The sequence below is a fragment of the Trachurus japonicus genome, chromosome 4 (assembly GCF_045865225.1).
Source record: "Trachurus japonicus isolate A0001 chromosome 4, Traja_1.0".
Classification (NCBI taxonomy): domain Eukaryota; kingdom Metazoa; phylum Chordata; class Actinopteri; order Carangiformes; family Carangidae; genus Trachurus; species Trachurus japonicus.
The window spans coordinates 12222025-12248722 of NC_140910.1; the positions used below are offsets into that span (position 1 = coordinate 12222025).

General features: G+C 42.8%; 1 protein-coding gene across 16 annotated transcripts in view; it reads right to left on the reverse strand.

Annotated features, from left to right (window-relative positions):
- Window positions 1-26698, reverse strand: part of celf5a (cugbp, Elav-like family member 5a) — a 200246-nt gene that overhangs the window by 94901 nt on the left and 78647 nt on the right. For all 16 annotated transcript variants that reach the window (XM_085773940.1, XM_085773939.1, XM_085773951.1 and 13 more), the window contains exon 3: window positions 2431-2479. In XM_085773940.1, the coding sequence (XP_085630066.1) occupies window positions 2431-2479 (49 nt within the window). The remainder of the gene's footprint in view (window positions 1-2430; window positions 2480-26698) is intronic.

Here is a 26698-nt window from a genome sequence, read left to right on the forward strand (position 1 = left end):
CATAGAAACAGGTCTTTCCCTTGTGGATGGCCCACTTGGCTCAGGTGACCTGAACTGTCTCCCCCATAATGAGATTAAGGGACTAATTATTATGACTGTGTGTTCTAGTGTGACTTTGTGCACTGAGGAATATATGTCCCCTATTGGACTAAAAGTGGCCCCTGAGAGAGCAGGTCTAAGAACTAGGTCTGTCTCCGGTGTCCTTCCCTCCGTGAGGCTAATTAATATTTTTTTCCTCCTCCAGTTCCTTTACACCACGCAGAGTTACAGTCCTGAACGTATTGATCGGGATTCTGGCAACAGCAGGCAAATAGGAATCAAAATAACAAAAATTTAATCTTGGCAGTTTTGACAGTGTGAAATAAGAAGAGTAATGAAATGAAATCCTCTTCAGTCTTTTACAGCAAATAAGAAGCAAAGGCTTGTCTAAGTAGGCCATGGAGGAGCATCAGCAGCAGCAGCAGCAGCAGCAGCAGCAGCAGCAGAGTCCGTCAGCTAACAGTCGCAAGAGCAGCTGAAGACGGAAGTAGATATGGAGAAAACCAAAATTATCTTTGCCAGTGATTATCACAGAGAGAATTAAGGCCAGCAGATTAGAGGCGGAATAAGAATGGGAGATCTGAAAAAAAAGGGAGATCAGATCCATTCCCCTTCACACATTCCCCATCTAACTCTTCCATTTCTACTTCCTAACCCGTTAAAGTCACGCTAGTGTTTGATTGCCCCTGCGGCGCCACTCTGACCTGTTCATTTAAGATGATGTGCAACTCTCAGGTCTGCTGCTGCACTCATTTGTTCCTCAGCGGGGTCCCTGTGGCTGGCCAATAAGAGGACCCCATACTGACCAAAGTGCCCTGGGAGCTCTAAAACTGGCCACTCACAACCAAGTAAAGAGACAGCTGAGTGTCATTGTTAATGTGGACACACAGCACCACAATGGCAAAATCAATGGAGCTATAGGAGACATCAATCTTGACAAACACAAGACCCTTCTGCTTGTCTCACCACTCCTCTAAAGCTACGAATGAATGGTTGAGAGAAGAAAGAAAGAAAGAAAGAAAGAAAGAAAGAAAGAAAGAAAGAAAGAAAGAAAGAAAGAAAGAAAGAAAGAAAGAAAGAAAGAAAGAAAGAAAGAAAGAAAGAAAGAAAGAAAGAAAGAAAGAACGTGATCTTTATTGGCCTTTCCTCCATCCATCTCAAGGGGTTATGCTGTCCTTTGAAGACTGTGTGCATTTGACAGGCAGCCAAGTGGCCAGCCATTCTAATTCACCCAAAAACAGACAAAGGTTTTTAGGTAAAGCCTCAGAAGTACAGCACAGCAGCTGCATGCAGTTGGCATCATTTTTATGCATTTTCTCCCCCCGCCCGCCTGTTCTTCACTTTCAAATCGCTATCTGTGTCTCCCTCCACAAAGATGAGAACGGCTCAAAACAGAATTCCACCTTTAAATAACAAAAAAGCCACTTGCGTTGTTTCAGGGGGTGACACATGAGATGCACACCAAAAAAAGAAATAAAAAAAATAACAGCAAGGTTCATTGTTTCTGCCACTGACTTGAAGGATGCCTCCTCATCTCATTAACATATATGCAGATAGGCAGTGAGTAAATGAAAGCCTCCAAAAACGGAAGAGATCAAAGACAACAGAATTAAGGCCAAGTAATGAGGATCTTGGCAAGAACCCTGCAAATTTATTGATTGTTTGGCAAGCTGTACGTGCTCCTGCTCCATTTTCCCTCTCTCTATACCATTTACTCTCGTGTTTCAAATGCACACAGATCAAGCAGTGTGGGCTTTAACAGGGCCTTTGCGTGGCTATGGCTCCAGAATTGAGCCCAAACACCATCTAATTTACAGTGCAATGATAATGTGCTTGGCATAGGAAACAAGAAAAGAGAGAGAGCGGCAGCAGGAAAGCCCATCAGAGCCCTACATCCTTTCAATAACACAGACTCTTTAATCAATTACAAACAGAACAAGGGCACAAGCAGGATGAGGAGAACAAAAAACTGAGATTATTCCATAAACCCCAATGGATTTGAACCAGTAACAAATGAAATAAATGTTCCAGTAAGTATGAGACCAGATTACAGGCCTCTCCACTAACATTTGTCTTAAACTTTGACACCAAACCTCTTTGTGTCAGATGTCACTTGATGTGTTTGATATACATTCAGAAGCATGGTTTGCTTTAAAGCATTTGTTAAACCTCTTTTGCAATGATCATGCTGCTACAGTGTATAAATGACATATTTATACAGTGTGGCAATGGAGGAATGAAAAGGACTTGAAGGAAAGAGAGAATTAAATATTGCATTGGGAGCAGTGGAGCAGATGACATCAGAAGAAATGAAAGAATGAAAAGAATTAACCTAGATAAGACAGATGGAAAGGAGAGATGAATAAATGATGAAGAAAAGAAGACAACTACCTCCACGGCTCTCGCTGTCAGCTGGTTTCACCTGGATGGGGCGAGTCATCTGGAGCAGAGAGAAGAAAGGGCAACAGAGAAGTTAGCGCCGGTGACTCAGGCTGTCGTCGATACAACAAGAGGCCACAAACCAAAGGTGCCAAGGTCCTCTCTCCCATACTAATGCTGGTTCTGCGATACTGATCAAAACGCCTTGGCTGGAGAGGAAATCAAAACGCCATCATGCAGCTAAGCTGACTTGTCACTATAGTGTTTCTGCTGTCTGTTATTCAGTGTAAACAAAACAACCTCAGCTCTTGGTCACACATAAAATACGGTGTGTGCGTATGTGTGTGTGTGTGTGTTTGTGTGTGTGTGCATTTGTATCTGTGGTTTTTCAAGGCAGGTGCATGGAGAGGTTGAAGGGCTGAAGATGTGTGTCTAAGGGAGAAACGCAGAGGCAGTCCTAATAAAAGTGAATCCAGCCACAGGAGGAGAGAGATCAATGCAGGCCTATTGATCCAGGCCCTTGGGCTGTGGAGAGTGTCTGGCTGGGAAGGATTCTCTGGTTAGGAGGCTCACTCTAATCCACTGGACCCTGATAAGAATGGCATTGCCTGGATTAGATGCCTCTGTCATCACAGTTTTTGTGTCACGCTCTCCTCCTTCCCCAATTTTACCTCCTTCTTTTTTCATTATTGTTGTTCAAGCTGAACAATTTTACCAGACTCTGGCCTGATTTGTTTGGAGTAAAAAGTTTGAAAGATGCAGCTGTGATTTACAACATGTTTTTTTCTTCTCTTCTATTTTATAATGCTGCAGCACCATTTCTTCATCTTATTGAACGCGTGCATGCAACCTCTTCACACACATACTGGATATATCCCCACCCACACATGCATATAAAACGTATATGTACTATAGGTGTACATAATGCTTACAAAATAATTCCTGTTGGCAGATCTCTGCCCTCCCCTTTGATTTAGCCCGAAACAAATGGATTTCATGGTAAAAACACACACATTTGAACACATCTGGGGCCAAAAGTAGCACAAATTTATAACAAGATTACGGGAACATAAAAGCAACCTTTTAGACCAGACTCAGCTATTTACAGTAACCCATTTGTAGCTTCAATTGAAACATCTTTTTATGGCTTGAAACTATTTGCCATTACCTGGCATCTCAGTCAAATCACTGAACCATTCAGCGCTGATATTTTTACACCTTCATATGTATATTTTGCTCCATCGTCCTGTCATGTATCTTTTTTTCTCAGTTCAATTCCAGAGCAGGGCTGAAAAGGTCAGATTTAAAGACAGGGCAGTCCAATAAAAGCATGACATGTTCAAGGAGAAACACCATAATGGGATTTTAAAATGTCTTAATAACATGCTGATATATGGGGGAGAAGCCCGGGCCTGATTCGTTAAGTGCTAAACGTATCCATTTTCACCTTGAGGAACTGAGTAACCTTCCTTCACTGAAATTATTCCATAAATTTACCCATCGTAAATAATAACTAGCAGCGGCTAAGTCTTTGTAGGAAAACAGGGAGGATATTATGCTTGTGAAGGTTGAGGTTTTAGCTTCTTGTTTCTTGGCTCGCTCCCCATCCCTCTCCCTCCCCATCTACAAGTGCTTTCTTTTCCTTGTACAACACGAGCAAAGTAACCCTACAGTATGCTAATGCCAAGCCACAGGGCACTCTGCTCCACAGCATGTACGGATAGATTACAGAATCAACCGCAACGCTATCGCACACGTGTTCAAAGCAACCTCTGAGACAGAAACACCTCCAAAAGGGGGGTGGGGTGAGAAAAAAAAAAAAGAAATCATCCGCGAAACAAATTCCCAGATAACTTTGCAAACCTCTGCTTCTTCACAACACAGGAAATCTTTGAATTTGCCTTTGACATGTCAAACGGACAAAAGATGCCTCCATCCTGCCAGCTGATTTTTGTTTTTGCACGCACGATGGAGGAGGCCAAATCCACAGCTGAGGCTCCTCCACCATGCTATGATCTCAGCCGTCTCTTCAGGGTGCCAGTGTGTGGGCGGCAGCTCTCTCTAAAGCTAGTTACTGTTCAGCCTCCAACATGCCAACTTAATGGTCTACTTATTTGCCTGCAAGCAATGCATTATGGTCCTGAGCAGTCACTACTGATTTCTCTCTGTTTGTTCCTTTCCCCCCTTAAACACATGTGAAAAAAATCGCATCATAAATTAAATGCACGTTGCAAGGCACGCTCACACATAGTGATTTTAAGTCAAATTTATCAAGCGTGGCCGTTACCAGGGAGACCATTCATTAACTTTGGCTACTGTGGGGTATGTTTTACTATGTCCTTTGTGGGCTGGAGCTGGTGGCTTCTCAACACGGACCACAAGGACAAATAACACAAGTTTTGATTGGGATTTTTTTTTTTTTTTTTTTTTGCTACGGTTGTGTTTAGGTGAGTTGGGGGAACGGAGGAGGAGAGAGGGAGAGATTGTAGACAAGAGATGGAGGGAGGGGTAAGGGAGATACAGTACATACAGGGAGAAAGCAAAGGGAGAGAGCCTGCAACTCCTAGATAAGATTGCTTCTTCTGGTGAGTGGCGTTTCTACAGCTCTGACTCCACCCTGCCGCCTTTCACTTTCAAACACACACTGAAAAAGACAACACAACTGCTCTCTGCAAACACTGCATATTTACTAATCAACCACCTGCCTCCCTGTCGCACCACAGCAAAAAACACAACACAGTTTGTGGGATATTAATTATAAATCGACCAAATGAGGAAAATGTTTAACAATGATTTGTAGAGAAACTTTTATTCAACTGGCCTGATATTCTGTTTTGTTTCCTTTCCACATTAATCTACCCAGGGGCGTGTGACTTAAATACCTTGATTTATTCAACAAGGTTTTCCAAACAAGGAACGACATTCCTCTTACTATCATAGAAATGCATTTGAATAGTGGGGGTGTTTCCGATCCAAATGCGATATTTGGTGAGGATGTGTCTCCAAATATTTGTTGTCTCTGAATTTGCATTTCAATACCCATGAGGAAAACACAGATGTAGTCCAGTGAATCACACTCTCTTTAAAGACGGTGCATGTTTCAGCACAACAAATCCCATACTGTGTGTTTCTAAAGTCAGGATACCTTGACTTGAATGGGAATGTGTGTGTGTGTTTCCACGAGTGGTCTTTACATGTTGATGACAGGCTGTAACAGACTGTACGGTCTATGTTAAGGAAACAGTGTGGACATGATGGACACTTTCCTGAGGACATCGGTGACATTTTCTACAGCTTTTCATTAGGTCTGTCATCAGGTTTAATTGAATGCGAGCTGAATGTTTTTGATTACTCTGAATAAACGAGCTTATCTGATGACTCACAACATCTCAATGGCCTTTAAATTAGTTACTGCTCTTCATTTTGCTCCTCTAGTAGAAAATGTGCTTTTCCTTTTTTAGCTCAACTACCCCTGCCTTTCTCTTCTCCTCACTCCATGAGCTTTGCTGCTCTAAGGGCTTTGGCAAATCTATAGTTCCATATGCTTTTCGTGAGCCACTTCATCTACCCGGTTAAGCCTCCAGTCAGTTGAATTAAAGCTCTTAGCCATAGCATGCTGCTGTTTTATATGGAGGGTGAACAGAAACCCAGAGGCCTACAGTACATAATGTGGTGTGTAATAGGTCTGGAATACGCACACATAGTCCACTGGTTTGTTTCTGCTTTTTGTTGGCTCATCCTTTAAAACTGATGGTCTGGGCTACAAAATGATACACCACAACATGAACACTGTAGACCGACACATGAACACTCCACAGATGTACCATTTATCTGATTTGATCATGCAGTAGCTCCAGTTGTCTGGTAAAGTTTGGCCTGGCTGGGTAGCAAACATCTTTTTACTGAAACTATTATTGGCCACAAAAAGGACCAAAGGCCCTGGGCTCTGACCACAAAAGACACATCCGACTGTCTGATTTCAAATTACACCGAGCTAGTCAAGGAACTGTATCAGGACTTGGCCTGTTCGTAGTAGGGAGGATTTAGAGTCTACTGCTGGCACTATCTATGACACTAATGAGTTCATGACTAGTAGACTTTAGCAGGATGGAGCAGTACAGAGTCCCAGAATCCACACTGCTTAAACTCCACAGAGACGGCCAGTAGCAAGACAATGATTCTGCTCTGGAAATACTTTCAAAGACCTGGTTTTGTTCCAAGCCCCAATATTTGCTGGTCTTTAACGTCCATATTATCTAAAAAAGATGAACCTCCAAATACACAGGAATGCAGTAAAAAGAGATAAAACTGCAGTAAATCTTGTCCTGGTTTCACAGAAGCTCGTCTCTCAGTAAAAGTCTTTTTTTTCAGTTATGCAACAGCACTTACTTACAGTGCTGGCAATAAAATAACTCTAATAGTCATTCACTATGTGTGGTGTCTCCTAACTTTCACTCAGATTTAATATAGAGTAATGTTTGTCCTGGGATCATTAATACGTATTAGCGGGCCATCAAAGCGCATATTGCTGCACTGCTCAGTAACAGCAGCATAAACAGCCCCCTCCTGACTGGGCCATCTATGCTGATATAATTAATATTTCCAATTATTGATCTGAAGGAGTGCTGAGTGGTAACTGTCCGGGGGCCCCAGCTTCAGATAATAAATCTGTACTGTATACAGTAAGAGGGACACAAGAGATAGTGGGAGAGAGAGAGCGTTAGAGTGAGAGACAGAGAGCTAAGGGCATGGTGGAATGATTTACAGTTATGAAGTGCTTCACTGCAGTCACAATTATTGTTCATTAACAATAAAATCACAAATAAAGATCACATTTAAAAGGCTTACTCAAGCTGGCAATGAGCGATTTCTTAATATTGTAAATTTAACTGGATATGAAAAGACATCTCACCACTTTCACATCTAAATGTGACGGCATTATGAGCGTGCAGCTTCGCAGTGAATGATATCATCCCAGTGCGTTTTTCAAAACAATGCACAATTTTAGTCAGATAATAAAACACTGTGACAATGCTAAGAGTCTCTGTGATGAACAAGTTCTGCATTTATGGCCAGACAGTAAACTACACTCAGCATCATCTGCATAACTCCCCTGTGTGAACTCTATACATTACATTTTTTTGAGTACTTTATTTTTCTCTCAATTTTCTCACTGTCCCCACAGATACAATGCTACATACAGCAATCAGGAATAACATTACAACCATCCGCCTAATATTGTGTTGGTCCCTTTTGCGTCCAAATATACAACAAACTGTGATGTACTGTGTATTCTGACACCTTTCTATCAAAATCAGCATTAACTTCTTCAGCAATTTGAGTGGCTCATCTGTTGGATCGGACTACACAGGCCTTGGTTTCCCACGACTCTGTCGTTGGTTCACCACTGTTCCTTCCTTGGACCACTTTTGTAGGGCTGACCCAGAAAAATCGAAGCTTTGAAGCCTCGTTCGTTGCCATGATAATCGATCATAAAGTCCGTGATCGATTGTTTTTTTTTTTCTTCCTTTTTGACACCGGTTCTCATCGGCAATTGTTACATTAAAATGAGTAGGCAACTTGGCATCCAGGAAACCTGCCTGATTTTGGAGATATGCAGTGTTTGTTTGCCATTACTTTCATTATTTCCGCTACAATCCCCCCCCACCCCCGGTCAGACGTTACGATCGCGCACCCCCGGCCGCGAAGCTTCGATTATCAAAATATGATAATCGGGTCAGCCCTACACTTTTGATAGACTGACCACTGCAGACCGGAAACACACCACTAGAGCTGCAGTTTTTAGATGCTCTGACCCCTAATATATCCCACTAATACTGCATATGAAGTGTTATTCAGTGTTATTCACTTCGCCTGTCAGTGGTCATAATGTTATATGTCTGATCGATGACTTATGAACAGAGATTATTTTGGAGTTCTGCAAACTGCATCATTTTTGTTATTGGTTTATATGCCATAAAGTGATGTTAAATTGGATTCTTTCTTTTTCTACTGTAAACAACCTTCCGACAGATACAGTAATGGTCAAATCTATTCAAGTTTTAAGAATGTGCACATCAATGAATCAACTATTTCAACACTCAAAGCTTCACAGTATTTCCAAAAACCAGGCTGTACAGATTACGCTGCATTAAAAGCTAAAAAAAATCTGTTGTATGTTTTGTATGAAATATTTGTACCTCAGCCAAATGTCAGATGAAGATGCCTGAAATTCAAGATATGCTCAAACAAACAAGTGGGTACGTGCAGGTGCATTTCTGAATGAATAGTCTCATGCTACGTATATCAGGCCTGCCCTGTGTAAATGTATTGAATCTATGTTACCAGGTTTCTGTATGGCTGCATGTGGGAGAATGTTTGTGCAAGTGATTTATAATTTACCCATATGTGAAAATGTGCTGGCGGCAGCAGTGTGGTGGTCCTGATAAGAAGCATCAGTCAGTGCTGAGGAGATGGCAGGCACTATAAGCTTTGGGATTCCTATCAGAAGCAAGAGGATTTAGAGCTGGAGGCGCTGACATGGACTGAGAGACACCTGCAGACCTCAGCTAGTCGGTATCACATTTGTATGTGAATGAAAAGTTGCTCTCCATAATGCTCTATCCATTTCGACTGAGAAATAAACATGAACCTATGATTTATGGTTTCCTAAGAAGTATGCATTCTGTAAAGGTGGGTTTTGGCAGTCGTAGACACAAATGTGTTCTCTTATTTAGAGAGTGCAATTAGTTTTTGCTTTATAGTAGTTTTGCATAAGTGAGTGTTACTTTTTTTCAAAGGCTGAATAGCTCCTTTTGGAACAAAACTGTTGATATCCATCTGCTACACTGAATGCCTGCTGTAATGCACCAATTAGCAATGAGGCTGCAACTAACTCACAAACATGTGCGATCTGTAGTACCATTACTACCAGTACCACTACAACATCTCTGATTAAGACCATTAGACCTTCTGTTGTCTGATGCCATCCAAGTTCCTGTTTATCTCTTCCCCCAAAACACTAACTGCCTCGCAGACGGCCTTAAGTCCATCTACCCAACGCTTTCCAAAAGCCTTTCCAGCCCTCTCTATTATCATAGCTTTACTAGCTGGAGTGGTTGGCCAGCTGTCTGACTGCTACAGCCCTCATTATACAGACAGCAGAACTCGGCTCTCATCAAGATTTCATGAAGGTGAATGTCACACATCAAAACCACCTCATTTGTGGCGCCCCGTGACTCAGCAGAGTTGCGTGGCGCGAGCCTGCGCTGGTTCTCATCAAACTCTTTATTACTTTTGTAGAGTCTGTTTAACTGAAAAACACTGTAGAAAAAGCTCACCCTCCACCTTTGGGTTTGCTTATCGCTGCCCCAACCCTCAGCACAGACGCTGTCACTCGCTCACACACCAGTGCGTGTCTGTCTGGTTGATTATGTCTTCCTGTCTTGTGGAGTATAAGCTCTCTACCAGTATTTGTATAAGAGACTCAGAGTCCTGCAAGACTCATGCAGTAGACTAGGGTATGTGGGTGACAGAAACAGTGTGCAATCATGAGGGGGAGTAGATAGGGGGATTGAGCTAATGCCTAAATCCTGTCCTACTGAGCCTGTAGCAGGGCGTCCAAGAGATAAAGAGAAACAGAGGGAGAGAGGAGTAAGAGACTAAGAGAGATGGAAGAGAGACGGGGGGGGGGGGGTCTTAGAGAGAAGTGACAGAAAAGGGAAAACTAATGAAAAGATGCTCAAGAAAAGATTGAGAGTAAGAAGTGGGTGGGGATTTATTAATTGGAAAAAAAAGAAACAAAAAGACAAAATAAAAAAAAAGATCCACCCCTTTCCTGCCCCTCCTTATCCTCCACTTCCTGACTTATGAGCCACACTTTGGTTATCAGGGGAAGGGCATCACTCCCAGACATCTTTGGCACGGCTGCTTTTCAAGCCCAGAGAGCTATTGACATGGCGTGTTACTGTAATGCGTGAAGCAGTGGGAGACTCATTGTAAATCTGTGTCAACAAATGCTGGAGCAGCAGCGAGCTCAATCTCTCCCTCTCTCTCTCTCCGTGTCTGCCTTGCTTTGCCTCTCTCTTGCATTTACCAACCTATCTAATGAATCTTATCTGCACGGCACACTGGAGGCTTAAGCTTTTGGTGGGCTCACATCTCTCCCACACACACAGACACACTCTCTCTCTCCCTTTCTCTTTCTTATTCTGCTCGCTGTTTGATGTGGTTTACGCTCTTCAGTTCATTTTGAGGAACTGTCCTTAGACAGATAAGATCATGAAGACGGACCCAACCCAGTGGCTTCAGAAGGGCAGCGACATGCCAATCCCAGCACGCGCCACAGCCAGCGTCCGGAGTGAGCAGGAAGTAAGGAAATGGCAGAGGATGTGTCCTGTGACAGAGTTACAGATCTAGAGTTGTGTGAGGCTTTAATGCTTAAAGGTGCCCTTACGCAGCGACTCCATGTTCCCTATCTGGCTGCTGCCTTGATATTTGCTTTGAAGATTATGTCCAGCCGGGCTGTAAGTGAGTTGCAGCTATGGTAATGATGTAGTACAACATCACAACATGAGCACAAGCAAGCAAGCTACAGCTCATACGCTTACTGTAGGTTGAAGCCCATATCACTCATCAGAAACATATTTTTTGTACCAAGTAATAAGAACAGTTATTTATGATAAGTAATACAATAAGTTATTCTTATCTGTGATACACTCTAGGACAGCGACGCTACCAAGTTCTGTTTGAAATTGTTGTGTTTCTGTTTATGAAACAAATTGCTGGTGCTCCCTCTGGAAAGCAGGACTACTTTGCCACACTGGGCACACACGGTTCTTTAAAATTGCTTTAAACTGTGCGATAGAACAATGCTGACTTGACTTCCCAAGTTTGGATTAAACCCAAAGACCTGATGCAAGCACAGTGATAAGTTGTTTGCATTTAGGATTCAGTGTTTCCTCTAGAATTAGTTTCAGTAGTGGTGGTGGTGGTATTGAAGATGCCATGGCGGACCTTATTAATGCGAGTCAGAATCGCTTCAAATGACCTTGGGATCATTATAGATAGGATTATTCATGTTTGTCTTAATTTACAGCTTTCGACCTTTACGAGTAGAAGTTAATTTACCATTTACTGAAAAATAAAAGCTGTGCAACAGTGGAGATACATATTATATTAGCTTTAAAGGTGAGTAGTTTGCATCTCTAATTTGCCTTGCTAACCTCAGCTCCTTCTTTCCCTTCCTTACCAACCAGTTTAATAGACTCCTCTGAACATTTCAAACATATAGTTTTAACTCTGAAGAGCTTGTATTATCAAGCTTGTACCTGACATTCAGTTTTTGGTTAAGTGAGTGTGGTAGTAATATCATTGCAGCAAAGCAAAGTAGTTTGCCTTAACATAATGCGCTCTAGCTACACATAGATTGTAATAACAACAACCTTCACGTTTACCACTTCACCATCACTTTTCTGTTGCTCTGTGGTAAACGCTGCCCTAATCCTTAGAGGAGCTATACAGTACACTGCTCTGACATTAACAATACCTTTTGTGTAGATGCTCTTTGAGAAATGAGGAGAGGGTCTGGGGGTTTTCATGCACAAGTGGATAACTCAAAACAATTCCAAGATAACACTGGGTGTTGTCGTGCTCACAGTGTGAGTGAAAATCATTAGCAGCCCGTTGATATTAATGATTGTGTGAAATTTCAGCAGCAGTGCTCCTAATCTGTGACTGACTATATCCTGCAATAGGAGAAACACAGAGATTATATGTGATTCATTGTTGTATATTGAGGAGCATTAAAGGGGCTATGCTGCATTTTCATATTACAGTTTTTCTAACAGAATCAATTTACTGAACATGACTTAAATTAAATCTTGAGTCGTTACAAGCATAATGTTGGCTTTGGTAGATTTTCCACTTAATGCACAGCCTTACATGCACTCAGCCACACTCATACTGGCTTACACACGGACACACACACACACACCCATAGCTGCATGTTTCCTTTACCCTCTGTGTTGAGCCCAGAATGCTCCTGCTGCTGTCACAGCAACTCCAGGATTGTGACAGATTACGGCCTGCTGCCCTGACCAATAGGAGCCAAGAAGTGTTGCCTGCCCACTGACTCATAATTCTTGGCATACCTATGCCGAGTTGACGTTTCTTTAATGGTCCCTAGACCTCCGGTAGGCATCCTTGTCCTGAGCACTATGATTGCCTATTAGCAATTCACCAGCACTTGCACTTTTCTACCCCTCCACTCCCCGTGCCAAACCTCTGAGGAGGGGAGAGGAACCAGGAGGAGAAGGAGCCAGAGGAGGATAGAGATAGACGGAAGGAGTGAGGAAGATAGGGATGCAGCCAAGCATGTTGGCACTAGATTGGAGAGAGGTCTGAGGGGTGCCAGAAAGAGAGAGACGGAGAAAAACGCAGACAGAAACGTAGATAGTAAAACAATACACCCTCAACCTCCTGCATAATTTCAGTATGGTAATGGTTTGTCTCCCTTAACTCTTCATGTTCCTCCCGTTTTGCTTTCCGTCTCCACATCCGCTTGCCCAAATCTGGCTGTCTGCTCTGATATGCCACTGGAGAACTTCTCCATTCGGTCTCATTCAACAGCCACATCTGCCACAGCTACAGATCAGTATGACAGAATGGTTATTAATGACAGGATGATCGACCATTTGTTATCCTATAGGACTTTTATCAAGTTGGTAAAATGTGAGCTTGGCACAGTTGCCTGGGCCATGTGTATATTGGTGTGTGTGTGTGTGTGTGTCTGTGTGTGTGTGTCTGTGTCCATCAAAGGGGGATTGCGAGAAGGAGCCAGAGCTCACAGGATCGACACAGGGCCAGCCTGCTCTGTCCATCTGCTCTGAGCTTCATTCCCAGCATATCAATACCCCATGTCCACACACACACACACACACACACACACACACACACACACACACACACACACACACACACACACACACAGACAGCATTCTGTCACCAGCGACTTCTGCTGGTTCCATCACTCTCCCACCACTCCAGCTCTTGGCTGTGAAGCCTGCTTATGTTTCATCCTGACACTTAGAGAAAATCCCTGCTTGTCTATAAGCGCATTCAGCACCAAACAAAAGGGACAGGCCTGTCTTCTAGCCCCGTCTCTCGTCTCCTCCTCCTCCTCCTCCTCCTCTTAAGTCTGACGCTGCAACACACTGAAATTGTTTGCTAAATAAACACAAAAGCCCTCTCATTGTGACTGCTTCAACCTTGAACTGCACAGAACCTGAGGGCCAGACAAGCGGCACACCAGCCTGACCTCTCGCCATTTCTCCCAATCTGCAGCAAACACACTCTGACGAAGTGAGAACAAGAAGCACTGGAGCGGAAAACACATTGGAAGTGTCTCTGCCAACTCCCACTGCCCCCAACTCCACCCCCCCTAAGGCCTAGGGTGGCTTATTTCATTGGTAGGGGGTTTGGAGGAGTGGGTGAGTGAATATGGTTCGGGGCGGTGTTTTGTATGTGTGCTTGTGTGTGTTCATTTCATAAAAATTTGGGGGAATAAAAGAAGCTGTGTCATGCACTGTATATATAAAAGATGTGGAGATGCAGGTGCTGCACTCTGATGTGTAGTGTGTGACTGTAAGGGAGGGGTTTGTTCCTTATTGGACAAGAGAAATAGGTTCTTTAGAGGTACAGATAGATAAATCCTATCACAACTGATTGAGTTGGACCCGTGACCAAGGTCCAGCTTGGTCCAGGTTCCTATTTGATCACCGTGGATTCAAACCAAAGCCTCGAATGAGAAAAGGTTCACCCGGGTCTGTTTCAGTCCTGGGATCAAACTAAATGATTACACACATTGTTCACTCTGCCATCTCTACCACCAGCCTCATACTGGAGCTGCAGCCTTGACAGCCCCTGAACCCACCTGCACCTCACGCCTCGCACCATCCAGGAACATTTGTATGCATGCATGTATTCATGAGGCGGCATCAAATTTAGAGATTTTTTTTTTTTTTTTTTTTACAGTCACTGATACACAGCTAATGCAGGCCAAGAAGAGAGACGGAGCGAAGGAGACACTCCATGCACTCTGCATGAACTCAAGCTAAATCACACTCTGAAGCCTCCCACACTTCCACCCCTTCCTTGTCTTAGCTTTCATTATTTATTAATTTATTCATTTTAACGATGTTCATCTTAAGCACATTCGTCTAACAATAAGGTTGTGATATAGGACCTTAAAACCTACAGAAATTGCATTTGGGATTTGAGATGCACTCTCTCTCTCTTTCTTCTCCCTCCTCCTCGTGAGGTGGATGTTGTGCCTGTTGTTCCATGAGGTCAGGATTGTTTTCTTCGATTCTCTGGCTCTGAGGGCCAGTCCTGGGTGCTCTAATGGCTTGTTCACACTCTCTGCTTTGCATTATTTCCTAACTGCAAATACCAAGGGGCCATGTCACAGAAAGAGCTCTCCTAAAGCACTTACCAATGTAACCTACATACACTCCAGCATGGACAGGAACACGCATACAGAGACACTAAAGCAAGCACAGAAAGCGCACACACTCACACACACACATCAACACTCGGACACTGGGGGCAGTGGGGGGGCTCTTAACTCAAGGAGGGAGGGGGTCACACAGGGGACACTTTATTTGCTCTCACACTATGCCACCCACAGAGCGCAGCCAATATGGCGTACAGTGCTCTTATTCCAAAGTAAAGAGGACTGAGAAAAAGAGAGAAATAAGAGAGAAGAGTGTAAAGAAAATGGAAAAGGGCCGCAGAAACTGATTTTGCCTCATAGTTCATCTTCATCTGGGTGCCCTGTCCCAAACCCCAGTTCATGAAATAAGTCCTGCTGAAAATCAATGGCAGTCGGAGCCGTGTAAAGGTCAGCCATTCAGCAGCGCTGGCCTTGGTGGACCAGTCAAGCCCAGGCTTGTACTGTGAAGCTCAGCTAAGTAGAATTAATGGGGGGATCGATTATTCTGCACACAACTTAAACTGAACTAAGCAGAGAATCATTTTAAGGCAGGAGCTGTACCATGACATAGAATGAGATGCGTTTGCCACATAGCCAACCCCAGGACTCATTTAGCAAGCACAAAGTAAAGGGTGGGAATTTGAAAAAAAAAAAAAAAAAGAGAGAGAGAGAGAGATTTTAAATAAAGGCTCTCTCACCCTCACCCTCTCCATCTCTGTTCCCTCCTTTCAGAGTTCAACCACTGTACTCTAACCTCCTGACAATACCCTGAACCCACCCGGGATTCAACTCATAGATTTGATACAAGCGCTTTTCCCCATTTTTTTCCTCTTACCTCCCCCCTCACTCCCTCCCTCCTTTACCTCCTTTTTTTTATTATTTCATGTCACCTCCGGCACCTCATTCTTCTTGTATTTTTCCCTTGTTTAAAACAAAATCAATATGGAACCGGAGGAGACAAATCAACGTACGGTGGCACTGCAGGGGGAGGCCCAGCAGGCTCCCATCTCTCTGCTCGCATGCTCCTCTCCTCTCCTCTCCCGCTCGCTCGCTCAGTCCGCGGTGTGGGGGGAGGGGCGGAATAAGTGAAGGAAGGTAGGGGTGGATGGGTGGAAGTAGAGATGTAAGGTTTGACTTATGGAAGGATGAAATGATAAGAGACCAAAGGGCTGGAGAGGGATGAAAGGGAGCTGGTGAGGGATGAAACAACACTCCAATGGGAGGGCATATGGAAGGAGGAATGAATGGAGAGAGGGATGAGAGAAAGAGAGGAGAGGAGTGGGCGGCAGTGGCGGTGGCGGTGGCGGTGGGGGGTGCGTATCATGGAAAATTCTGCTCCAGTGACTGGAGTGCAGAACGGGAGCCCTCATCTATAATGTATATCATGGATCCGTGAGAGATTTTCATACATATAAAATGGAGCAGCACCAGGAAGTGTCTCGCTGCCACGGCACAGCCGAGGATCGCCCGTGGGGGCAATTTCAATATTCTGTTCTGTTTGTACTTTCATACTGTTAATTCATATATACCCATGTGTTCCTTAGCGTTGCTTCATACTGTGTAAGTCAAAAAGGATTAAAAGACTCCATGACTATATGTAAACACATTTTATTCAAGATTATTCAAATACCTCCACAACGCGAGAGGTTGTTTTTTTTGTGTGTGTTTAACCTAGCTTGGCTCTTAAAGAGAACACGCTCTATTTCCAGCAACCTAAAAATAGGTTAACAAGCAATCCAATTTTGGAAAAAGTTAAAGACTCAAAAGTTTATTAAAGACAATAGAGAATAGATTATATAAGATACTGATACAGCCATCGCAAGCCATTGTCTCCCCACTTCCAGTCTTGCATTTCTCTCTAAACAACTTGGACAGCAAACATAGGCATCATGTGGGAATCGGATAAAAATGAAATAAATAAACATGACAAGTGGCCACTTAGCCACAGCCTTCCTCATTGAAACCTGATGAGGGCCCTGTCTCGGCAAACTTCAACAAACGCTAAGTGACATGCTTAAGTGGGTTCAGGTTGCGCATCCGGGGTAATTCAGTAAAAATACAAATGAGGCTGGCGGGGAAAACAGATCACTATGCACTCATTCAAAATAGAAGGAGAGAGACAGAGAGGGAGAGGGAGGGACTTTCTTTTCTTTTCTCCGTCCTTCAGAGGATTCTCTCAGTCTCGGATCGACCGGCTGGTACATACATACACACACACAGTGACACACACTCACACACTCACACACACACACACACACACACACACACACACACACCCCTTGCCCAGCCATAAACAGCACTATATAGACCCGGTGATTTCCCTCATTGGGAATCGATAACAAATAACCTCACTTTTCACTGGCCATTACGGTGGGTGTCGACCATGCCCAGTTGTCTTTATCTGCACGCCGGTGTCACTCCTGACCTTGAGCTCTCCTCCCTCTCTGCTCCCCAGGTGGATTTCAAGCAGAGGGTTCGGCCCTGGTTTTTTTGGAAAGGTTCAAATTGAGCCCTATGGGAGCGAGTAGCAGGGAGCAGCCATCTCCCATGACAGATCAATGGTGGGTCTCACCACAGGGCAGGGGGCCAGCGACTCGCACAACCTGCTAATAGAATCCCAATGTCATTGCTGACACTACATCGCCAGGGCTGCTGGAGGTTAGCCCGGGGTAGGACAGCCACAGTTTAAAATGCCTCCAAGGTCTCCGTGTTTCACGTTCCTCTACCGCGCGCAAGCACATGTGTACGTGTGTGTGTGTGTGTGTGTGTGTGTGTGTGTGTGTGTGTGTGTGTGTGCAACATGTAAAAGAAACCAGTTGTCACAAGTTCATTATATGATGCTGCAAAGAAAGCAAAGCTGTCTGCGCAAGTTCTTCCCCCTCCCTGCACAGACTCCAGTCCCTTGCAGTCTCTGCCTCCCTCTTAAGCTAAATTCAGGCTCTCGGCTTCTCTCCTTTTGCATTTTTTAAATTCCCCTCTTCTCCCTCTCAGTTCAAAGATACAGTGGCAATTTTAGGCCTTCATTAACATCCCAGACATCCCACCACTGTGCAGAGCAGCGAAACCCATGATTCATAGCACAAATCATTTCATATGTTCCACTTACAGGCAGGCTGCAGTGGCTGTTAAGCCACTATAAACACCTATACGCACACTCACACACACACACGCGGATGTATGAGTGAGCGATGAATGCAGGGGAAATCTTGGTCACCAGAGGAAACTTGTCTCAGAGAGTCTTAAGAGCTCCTGATGAAGATGAAGAGAGGATTTAGACCTTTGCATATTTTACTCCTACTTTTACTCTATCTCTCTCTCTTCTACTGTGTGTGTCACACACACCCAGCACCAGCATATCGTAGAGGACTTTAGAGACTTCTCTGCTGTTCTTCTTTTACTGGATTTTCTCTTCAACACCCACAACTAAAGTTTTGCAGAAACTTTGCAGTGGGGCTGAAGCTCAATATCACATCTGCTGTCACAGGTCCTGGCCTGTGGTGTAACTAGGGCCCGACCGATTTATCGGTGAGCCGATTTAATCGGCCGATTATAGCCCGTTTGAAACTAATCGGTAATCGGCCAAAACTCGCCGATTGTCGCCGATATTTTCAGGAATAAAATGCAGGGAATAACACTTGGTTTTACTTTGAAAAGATTCCCCCGCACCGGCACCGACCTCATGACAAACTCCATCCACTAGGCTACCACCTCAGTCACAGCACACAGCAGAGTGACTGATCTGTCTCAAAACCAGTGTTGCCACTGGCTTTCTGTTTCCCTTTTTTTTTTTTTTTTTTTTACCGCGGTCGGGTTGTGAATTACATTAACCCTAACCCATTTTGACAAGACAGGGCTTCAAATGTTTGTTTTTTTTCATGCAACCAATCGACCAATGAAATTTTAGTCGGCTAATTCATATATTATATAATATATATAGATATATTATTATAGTAATACAATTTTAAAACTTAATTAAAAAAATAATAATAATCGGCCGATTAATCGGTTATCGGGTTTTTTTTCCCCCTAATAATCGTAATCGGCATCGGCCCCAAAAAATCCATATCGGTCGGGCCCTAGGTGTAACAGCTATTTCTGACATGTGCGATAGTCAATACTGGGCCATGTAATATAATAGTGTACAGACTGCTGTACAAATCAACTGCTAACACTCCAGTCCATTTTCTCCACCAATTTTAATTAGCCATTGACCCATCTAAGCCTACCGTCTTCCTCCTGTCAGTGGGAGTCATGACATTTGCCAGTTGCGTAGCATGTCAGCCCCCGGGGGCAGCTTTGAGGTCCCCAGCAAACAGCTACTGTACGTTAATTAATTACCATGAAATTAGAGTACCGTCTTTTCAAATGGCTGCCTCCATTACACTCTGCCCTCCATTTCTCCATGACTTCACACAAACCCATATGTTCTTTACAGTACTGTACACCTCAACAGCAGAATCTCATGTGTGCTCTGTCACCCCCATTCAGGACACAGAGATCAAGAGATCGCACTCAGACGCACCGTCTAGAAAAAGAAAACACACTACAGCCTGAGTGATGCTGGATTTTAGAGGCCAATATCAATACATTAGAATAATAAAATGATATAATAAACAGTGAAGCCAAACCTATACAGTACATGAGCTAGGCCAATATATCAGCCAATATTGGTTTATTTTATATTCATCAATACTGACTACTGGGGTCGCCTCTGTGGCTCACATGCTGGAGAGCATATCAATTAAGCCTCAGTCCCACTTATTGCCAGCACGTGTTTCTTTGCTGCATAGCCCCCCACCCTCCCATCTCTCTCACTTTGACTATAACAAATGTTTAAAGAAATACAAACCAGAAGCTAGAGAACTAGCAAAAAAAAGGAACATTATAATGTTAATATTTTAAAAAGAACTAGTCCACCGGTGAGCACTGACTAGTTAATTTTTTAACTGTTAAATCAGTCAAAAAGTCCAAAAAAAGAAAAAAGAATTGTTATAGACCTCAAAAATCCACTGGCTACAGAAACACAAAGATATAAACAAATAAATGTTCTACAGAACAGAAACACCTGTCCTTTACATTTAAAATCTTCAAAGTAATATTTACATTACATATAACAACTACAGTGGAATACAGCATGCATACATAATGAGACTGAATAACCCCCTTCCCTGTTAATGTGTTACAGTTGTATGTGAGCATATGCATATTTAGCTCTGCTGCTGTCAATTTGTTGAATGGAAATAATGAATATTACTGTGTGTACTGTGAACAAGTGCCAACAAACGCTACAATAAAATGACTTATAAATGGCTGCATTGTGTGTGTCTTCAATCCTGACATTTCAAACATCTTCATCATCATGCTGTTTGCAAAAAAAACAAAAAACAAAACCGGCATCGGTGATGACAGCAGCGAGCACAGGAGCTCCGCACTGGAGCTCCGCACTGGAGTCATCACATACAGAATAATATCCATCGGTAAATAAATCCAGATGGGTACGGATGGTTGGTTAATTTCAGTGCTCAGTGATGTAAACAAATTCAAATGCAAACCAACACGTGCGCGCACACACACAGACATATGCATTCACAAACCAACACTCTGACACTTGCTTCCGGACCAGGCAAGCAGAGAGGAGTAGTGTGTGCTTCTGCCTGCATTAATTCTGTTAATGATCACAGAGGGTCAGCCTGCCTGTGATCCCTGTCCTACCATTAAACAAATAAAAACAACACTGATTACCAGGATGTTCACTGGATGCATCAATCTTGAGTAATTAGAGAGTGGTGTTTTGACTCTCTCCCCTTTTCTTTCCCTCTTTTCTTTGGCTCTTTCCCTCTCTTATACCAAAGTCGGGCAGCAGCGGCAGACTCCTTTTAATGAACTAATAAGGGTGCGTGCTTGGCTAACCAAGAATGAGACAGGAAAGAGACAAATAAGCAGGAAGAGAGAGGTGGCTTTACCAGCTAAATAAAGCTGCTACAAGCGCTAGCTCTGCTGCCTTCATCTATGTGGGTCCATTGCTGTCCAATTTTAAAAAAGGAGAGTAATACTGTACTTTGTGTGGAGATGCCCAGTTGTGTGTGTGTGTGTGTGTGTGTGTGTGTGTGTGTGTGTGTGTGTGTGTGTGTGTGTGTGTGTGTGTGTGTGTGTGTGTGTGTGTGTGTGTGTGTGGCCGCCTGGAAAAGGACACAGCTGTCATGTTAAGATCATGCAGGCCTGTAGCATTAATCTGTCTTGTAAATCCTTGAAACCTGGAGTACTGTAGTACTTAGGGCTATAGTGGTGTGTAGTGTAGTGTGTGTGTGTGTGTGTGTGTGTGTGTGTGTGTGTGTGTGTGTGTGTGTATGAACATGTGAGTGGTTGCATGTGTAAGGAAAGGAGTTAGATGAAGATGGTAGTAGGGCATATGGCTCAGGATCCAGATCCAGATGCTCACGCAAAGTGATGGCGTGAGAATGTTGTATGGGAGAAAAGCACGATTGGAGGAAGAGATGCATAATGTGGGAGGATGAATATTAGATCAGAAGATGAGGTTTTAAATAAGAGATAGAACAGAAATGAAGAGAAACAAAAAAACTGACAGAGAGATGAGAGGGAGGTGAAAGATGAACTTCGGTGTGGTGCAGGATGCTGCATGCAACATAAATCTGTGGCCCTGATGATGAGCTGGGTTGTTGCTTATATCATGCTGCACAGTGCTGTGCTGAGCTGTGTTATTCCCTCACTGTGACGGCCAGAGTTTGCTCTGCTGTTTGTGTGCTATGCTAACCTGACTGTGCTGTTTCTATGCTATGTTGCGCAATGCTGTGCTGCGCTGTGATAAGCTGGCTATGTTGTTTCTTTGCTGTGCTGTCCTGGGTGGTGACAGCCTCAGCCACTGACAGGTCCTTTAAATTCACCACTGCCAATTAGAGTCACTCCAGACCTGCTGGTGGGTGCGTGGAGGAGGGGAAGTGGGAAAAACTGCTGGGACGATGGTTGCGGGCCTGACAGGCCTGATGTGGAGATGGAAATGCGGTAATTTGGAGTAATTCGGCAACTCGCTGGCGCTTGCCTTGCCTGCCTGTCTGTCTGTCCGCTGAAATAAATGGGGTCAGCAGCGTGTGATCGGCAACTTTCATTTATATGTAAATGACCCCATCGTTGCTGCAGCAGCTGCTGTGGAAGCTGCTGCTAAGTCTGTGCACACACTGAAATGCTGGACCGGAGAGAGAGAGTGGGCCAGCCTGGCTGAGTCCTGTCTCTGCTTCTGCTTCTTCCTTTCTCTCTCTCAGTCTTTGTTGCTCCTTTTATTTCCCTTAGTTTCTCTACACACTATAGCCACAATAATCCATGCACAAACTGTGAATACTTCCTAACTCTTCTCCCCTTTCAGTGTTAATAAATCAGCCTTTTTCTATCGTCCATGCCAAAAAGGCTTGACGGCCGGGAAACCCTATTATGTTTGTAGGGTGGCCGATCTTACGATCTTATATCATGGACAATATAACGCTTCATAAAAAGATGCTATATTTAGATATTCAATTAAATTCAAAAGTTCATTAGTTGCTACCTATCTCATTGTTAACTGTGGGACCCACTGGCCTGTGGGTTGCATTGCGTCTAATGCATGCTGGGTATGGGAGCACAGCTAGCCATCTAACAACAGCTGGCGACAGCAGTCCTTGTTTTGCTATGCAGGCTTGTCCAGCTTGGTGTAGCACCACATGTACCAGATCATTACCTGAGCAAAACAAGAACCACCGTCACCAGCTGCAGTCCAAGACGGAGGAGTTAGTGTCAGAGGATGAAAGACCTGCCTGCAGGTAGGGAAACTGGCTAGCTGGTTAGTACAGTAGTGGCTGAACTTTCTAAACCACTTATATATACAGCTCCTTATACATACATAACTGCATTATCCAAAAGATACTATTCGTGAATGGTTGTAAACAGATGACGCAATCAAAGCATCTGAGAATCGTCAAAGCAGGAAAAAAGCTACAAATCCAAACTTAAAGTATTTTACAACAAATAAAGTGAAACCTGAATGCAGATTATCAATAAAGTCATGGCTTATCATATGATCACCCGCATTTATATATCTATATGTTCAATAGTCATGTGTAATTAACCATTTGGTTTAATGACAGAAAAGTCATGTTTTGTCAGTAACAAGTTCATGCCACAAAAACAAGATGACAGGCTTCTCTGATTTGGTCTGAGGGAAAGATTCTTTTTCTTTTTTTTTCACAGATTGCATATTTAATTAGCTGTTGTGTCAGAATATGCAAATGCATCGTTGGAAACAAGTTTCCCAACTTCTGAGTTTTCTGTGCTTGTTATACAAAATGAACAATATGAGCAGAAATTCTGTTTGCAAATTGTCCTGTTGTCAGAACAAGAAGTGCAGCGCTACAACTCCTGATTATTTCCCCAATCGCTTCATCGGTTCAATCACAATTTACTAAAGCTCAAGGTGGTGTTAAAAAAATAGCTATAATATAAAAAATATTCAATACAGTAAAACAGAAATGAAGCAAAACTTCACAATTATAAAGAATGTTGGACATTTTTACTTGATTAATTAAATGTAAATCAAAGTTGTTGGTTGTTAATTGTGAGTCTTTCATCTATCTGTCCTATGTGCTGCAGTCGTGTATAATAATGGAGCAAAAAAGCAACAGTGAAAAGAGTGGAGCAGATCAGACAGTGTAGTGTAGGGCCTGGAGGTGTGTTCGCTTCATTACCTAGCTAGCCATTGTGCTGATGCAGAACCGGGGTCCTGTAAATTCCTGCCTGCTTGTGACACCATAGATAATTACACTTCCATAAATAATGGAGTGTGCCTTGCCCACTTCCTATAGAACTCTCCTAATGAGATTAATATACAGGGGGCAGCTGAAAACACTTGGCAGGTAAATCTTAAATGTTTTTTTTTCTTCCAGTTAAAGGAATAATCCACCCTAAAAAATTGACAATGTTACAAACAGTTACTGACGCTGTATTATCCACTCCCAAGGCAGTTTCAGTGCAATCTCCTCCACCACAAATTGGATTATGTGAGAAGAGCACAATAAGGACACGTTATTTGCATCTTTTCCTGGTGTTAAAAGGTTATCCTAGGCTAGAGGTAGTTTGAAGCAGTTAAAGCGTCAGGGTAAAGCTGGGCCTCTACTGTAAATCTGTTTGACCAGGTAAGTCTTTGATCAGGTTTCTCTCCAGACAATCACCACTACTTCTTGAAATTCAAGCCACCACTCTCCTGTATTTTACTGTGTGGTGATGGATTCTTTCTTTCTTCTTCTTTTTCTTCTACTCTTGAGGATAATTGGCCAAATGTTGGCTGTGCAACATCACACTGTTTGTGTTTTCTTCAGTGAAGCAACAATGATGTTTAATGGGAGAAAAGTTTTCAGTTTTCAAAAAACATCAATGATGATCTGCAGATTTTGGTGTCATTCCCTGAGAATAAAAGCACAAAAGATTATTTCCCAGACTCCTTCACTCCTGACCGAGCACCGAAAAACAAAATCAAATAAAAAAATCTATCTCCAAAAGGGAGATGTATCCATCTTCAGTAATGTCTATGAACTATATGATGCAATGCAGTATGTACAGTATTCGATAGGGTATAACATTTACTTTTAAATAAATGGTAATAAATGGTAATGACAGAGAGGAGTGGTACACAGTTACCACCTGCATCGTCAAAAATTACTTATTAGCTCTCTAATGGACAGTCCTGGACACATTAAAGTGAGCTTGTATGTGCTTTTCTGCATTAAGCTTTTATATTTTGCATTGCCTGTGAGTCATGTTTATTTGTCATAACTAATTCATGAAAGAGATGCCTTTGATGATACGTTGATTTCATTATCAAAATCTTTAAGTTATCTTTCATCTAGGGTGCGTCTTTTATTTATGTCTAGTCTTGGAAGCAGAAATATGTGGGAAGATCTAATTTGGCTCCCTGGACCAAACTGTTTGGGATTAAAGATGAGTAAATAATTCATGTGTTGAAATAGTTCCATCTGGTATACATAAGAAGAATGGCAAACATACAGAGGAGAGTCTTTGCATCTCTGTTGTGAAAATGAGATACCTTTTAATAAACTTGGCCCTTTTAAGTGAGAGATCTTAACATGCCCCACAGGCTGATCCAAGATCTGTTCAAAGAGTGGTGATAATCCCATAGAAGATGTTTCAAAGACAACTTTCAAAAACTTTATCTGTCCCTGCCAGATCTAAGGTTGTACCGTCCGTCTCTGTGTGTGTGTGTGTGTGTGTGTGTGTGTGTGTGTGTGTGTGTGTGTGTGTGTGTGTGTGTGCATTTATATCAAATTATCAATGAGGACTAAAGACTTTTCAGGGTTATTATGGGAAGATTTACCAGATTTACTATTTGTGGTGATGAGCCAAAACATTCTGCAGGTAGTGAAAATACCCCCAAGAGTGTTATGGACAGACACACAAAAACACACAAAACTACATTTCCATTGTCATACTTTCCTCTCAGTTATATTCACCAACCAGCAAGGTAGCAGGAGATATGGTCACAATCTTCATTTGCTGAATTACAACACTGAATAATGTCCACACATGTTTTTGCACAAGATCACGATGTCGCAGTGACACTGACTGTTGATAATTTGGATATAAAATGGCGTCATATTTCCATCCTATGAATCAGTGAGTCAGTGGTGTTTGACCTTTTCTCATAGAATTTGAATGAGTTAAACCTTGAGTCCAAATGGATGTTTTTGCCAAATTTGAAGACATTCACTCAAGCTGTTAGTGAGATATCACATTCACACACCAGAATGGAGCTGGAGGACAGGCGGACAGACAAACAACCTGAAAACACAACACCTCTGGCCCTTGCTGTTGTCAGTGCAGGAGTGTCATAAAAATCACATCACACTATAATAGTGGCTAATACATTTGTTTAAATCAAGTTTGTTAGCATTTGAACACACAATCTACAAATAAACATTTGCATGTAGCCATCATCCAAGAAGCTATTGTGAATAGCTAAAGTTGAAAAGCGTGTGCTAACATGCTAATGGCTAAGATGTCATGTGATACAGCAGCTGTTCTTAAAATGGACATCGGTCACATCCAAGAGCAAAGAACAGCTTAATTAAAGTTTAACATCGAACACACAGTCTCCATGAGAGTATTCACTCCATAATAAAGCGATCCAGGGTATTTTTCTGTGTACAGTAGAGTTTTGAAGTGGCTGCCTCCCTCGATTTTTCTACCGCCTCCCATTGCTCAAGGAATTTCCTCCACAGAGCTTCTGTTTATTCCCTACAGCAGGAGAGTGTCAGGCAGCATCGCCCTGATATTTCATGGCTGTTCAAACAGCTGAGTATATTGCTGTTGCATCCAAAAGAAATGTTTCTCAAACCCAAACTGCAGTCACTTTAAGACGAGTTCACCAGGAGGTCGATCATGACGAGTCACTGTAGTGGACACTGGTTCAGTGTTTGTCCTGCCCTACGCAGGGGTGTCAAACTCATTTTAGTTCAGGGGCCACAAACAGTGCAATTTGATCTCAAGTGAGCCAGACCAGTAAAATAATCGCATGAAAGCCTATACATAAAAAGAAATGTGAATTTTTCCCTTTGTTTTAATACATTATAAGATGTTTACACTTAATGAACTATCCTTTTATGAAATATATTATGAACAACATGAAATTTCTTCATAAAAATATGTGCAATTTCTGCTGGGGTGGTTTTGGCCGCGGGCCACACGTTTGACACCCCTGCCCTACTGTAAAATAATTAGAATTTTGGAAAA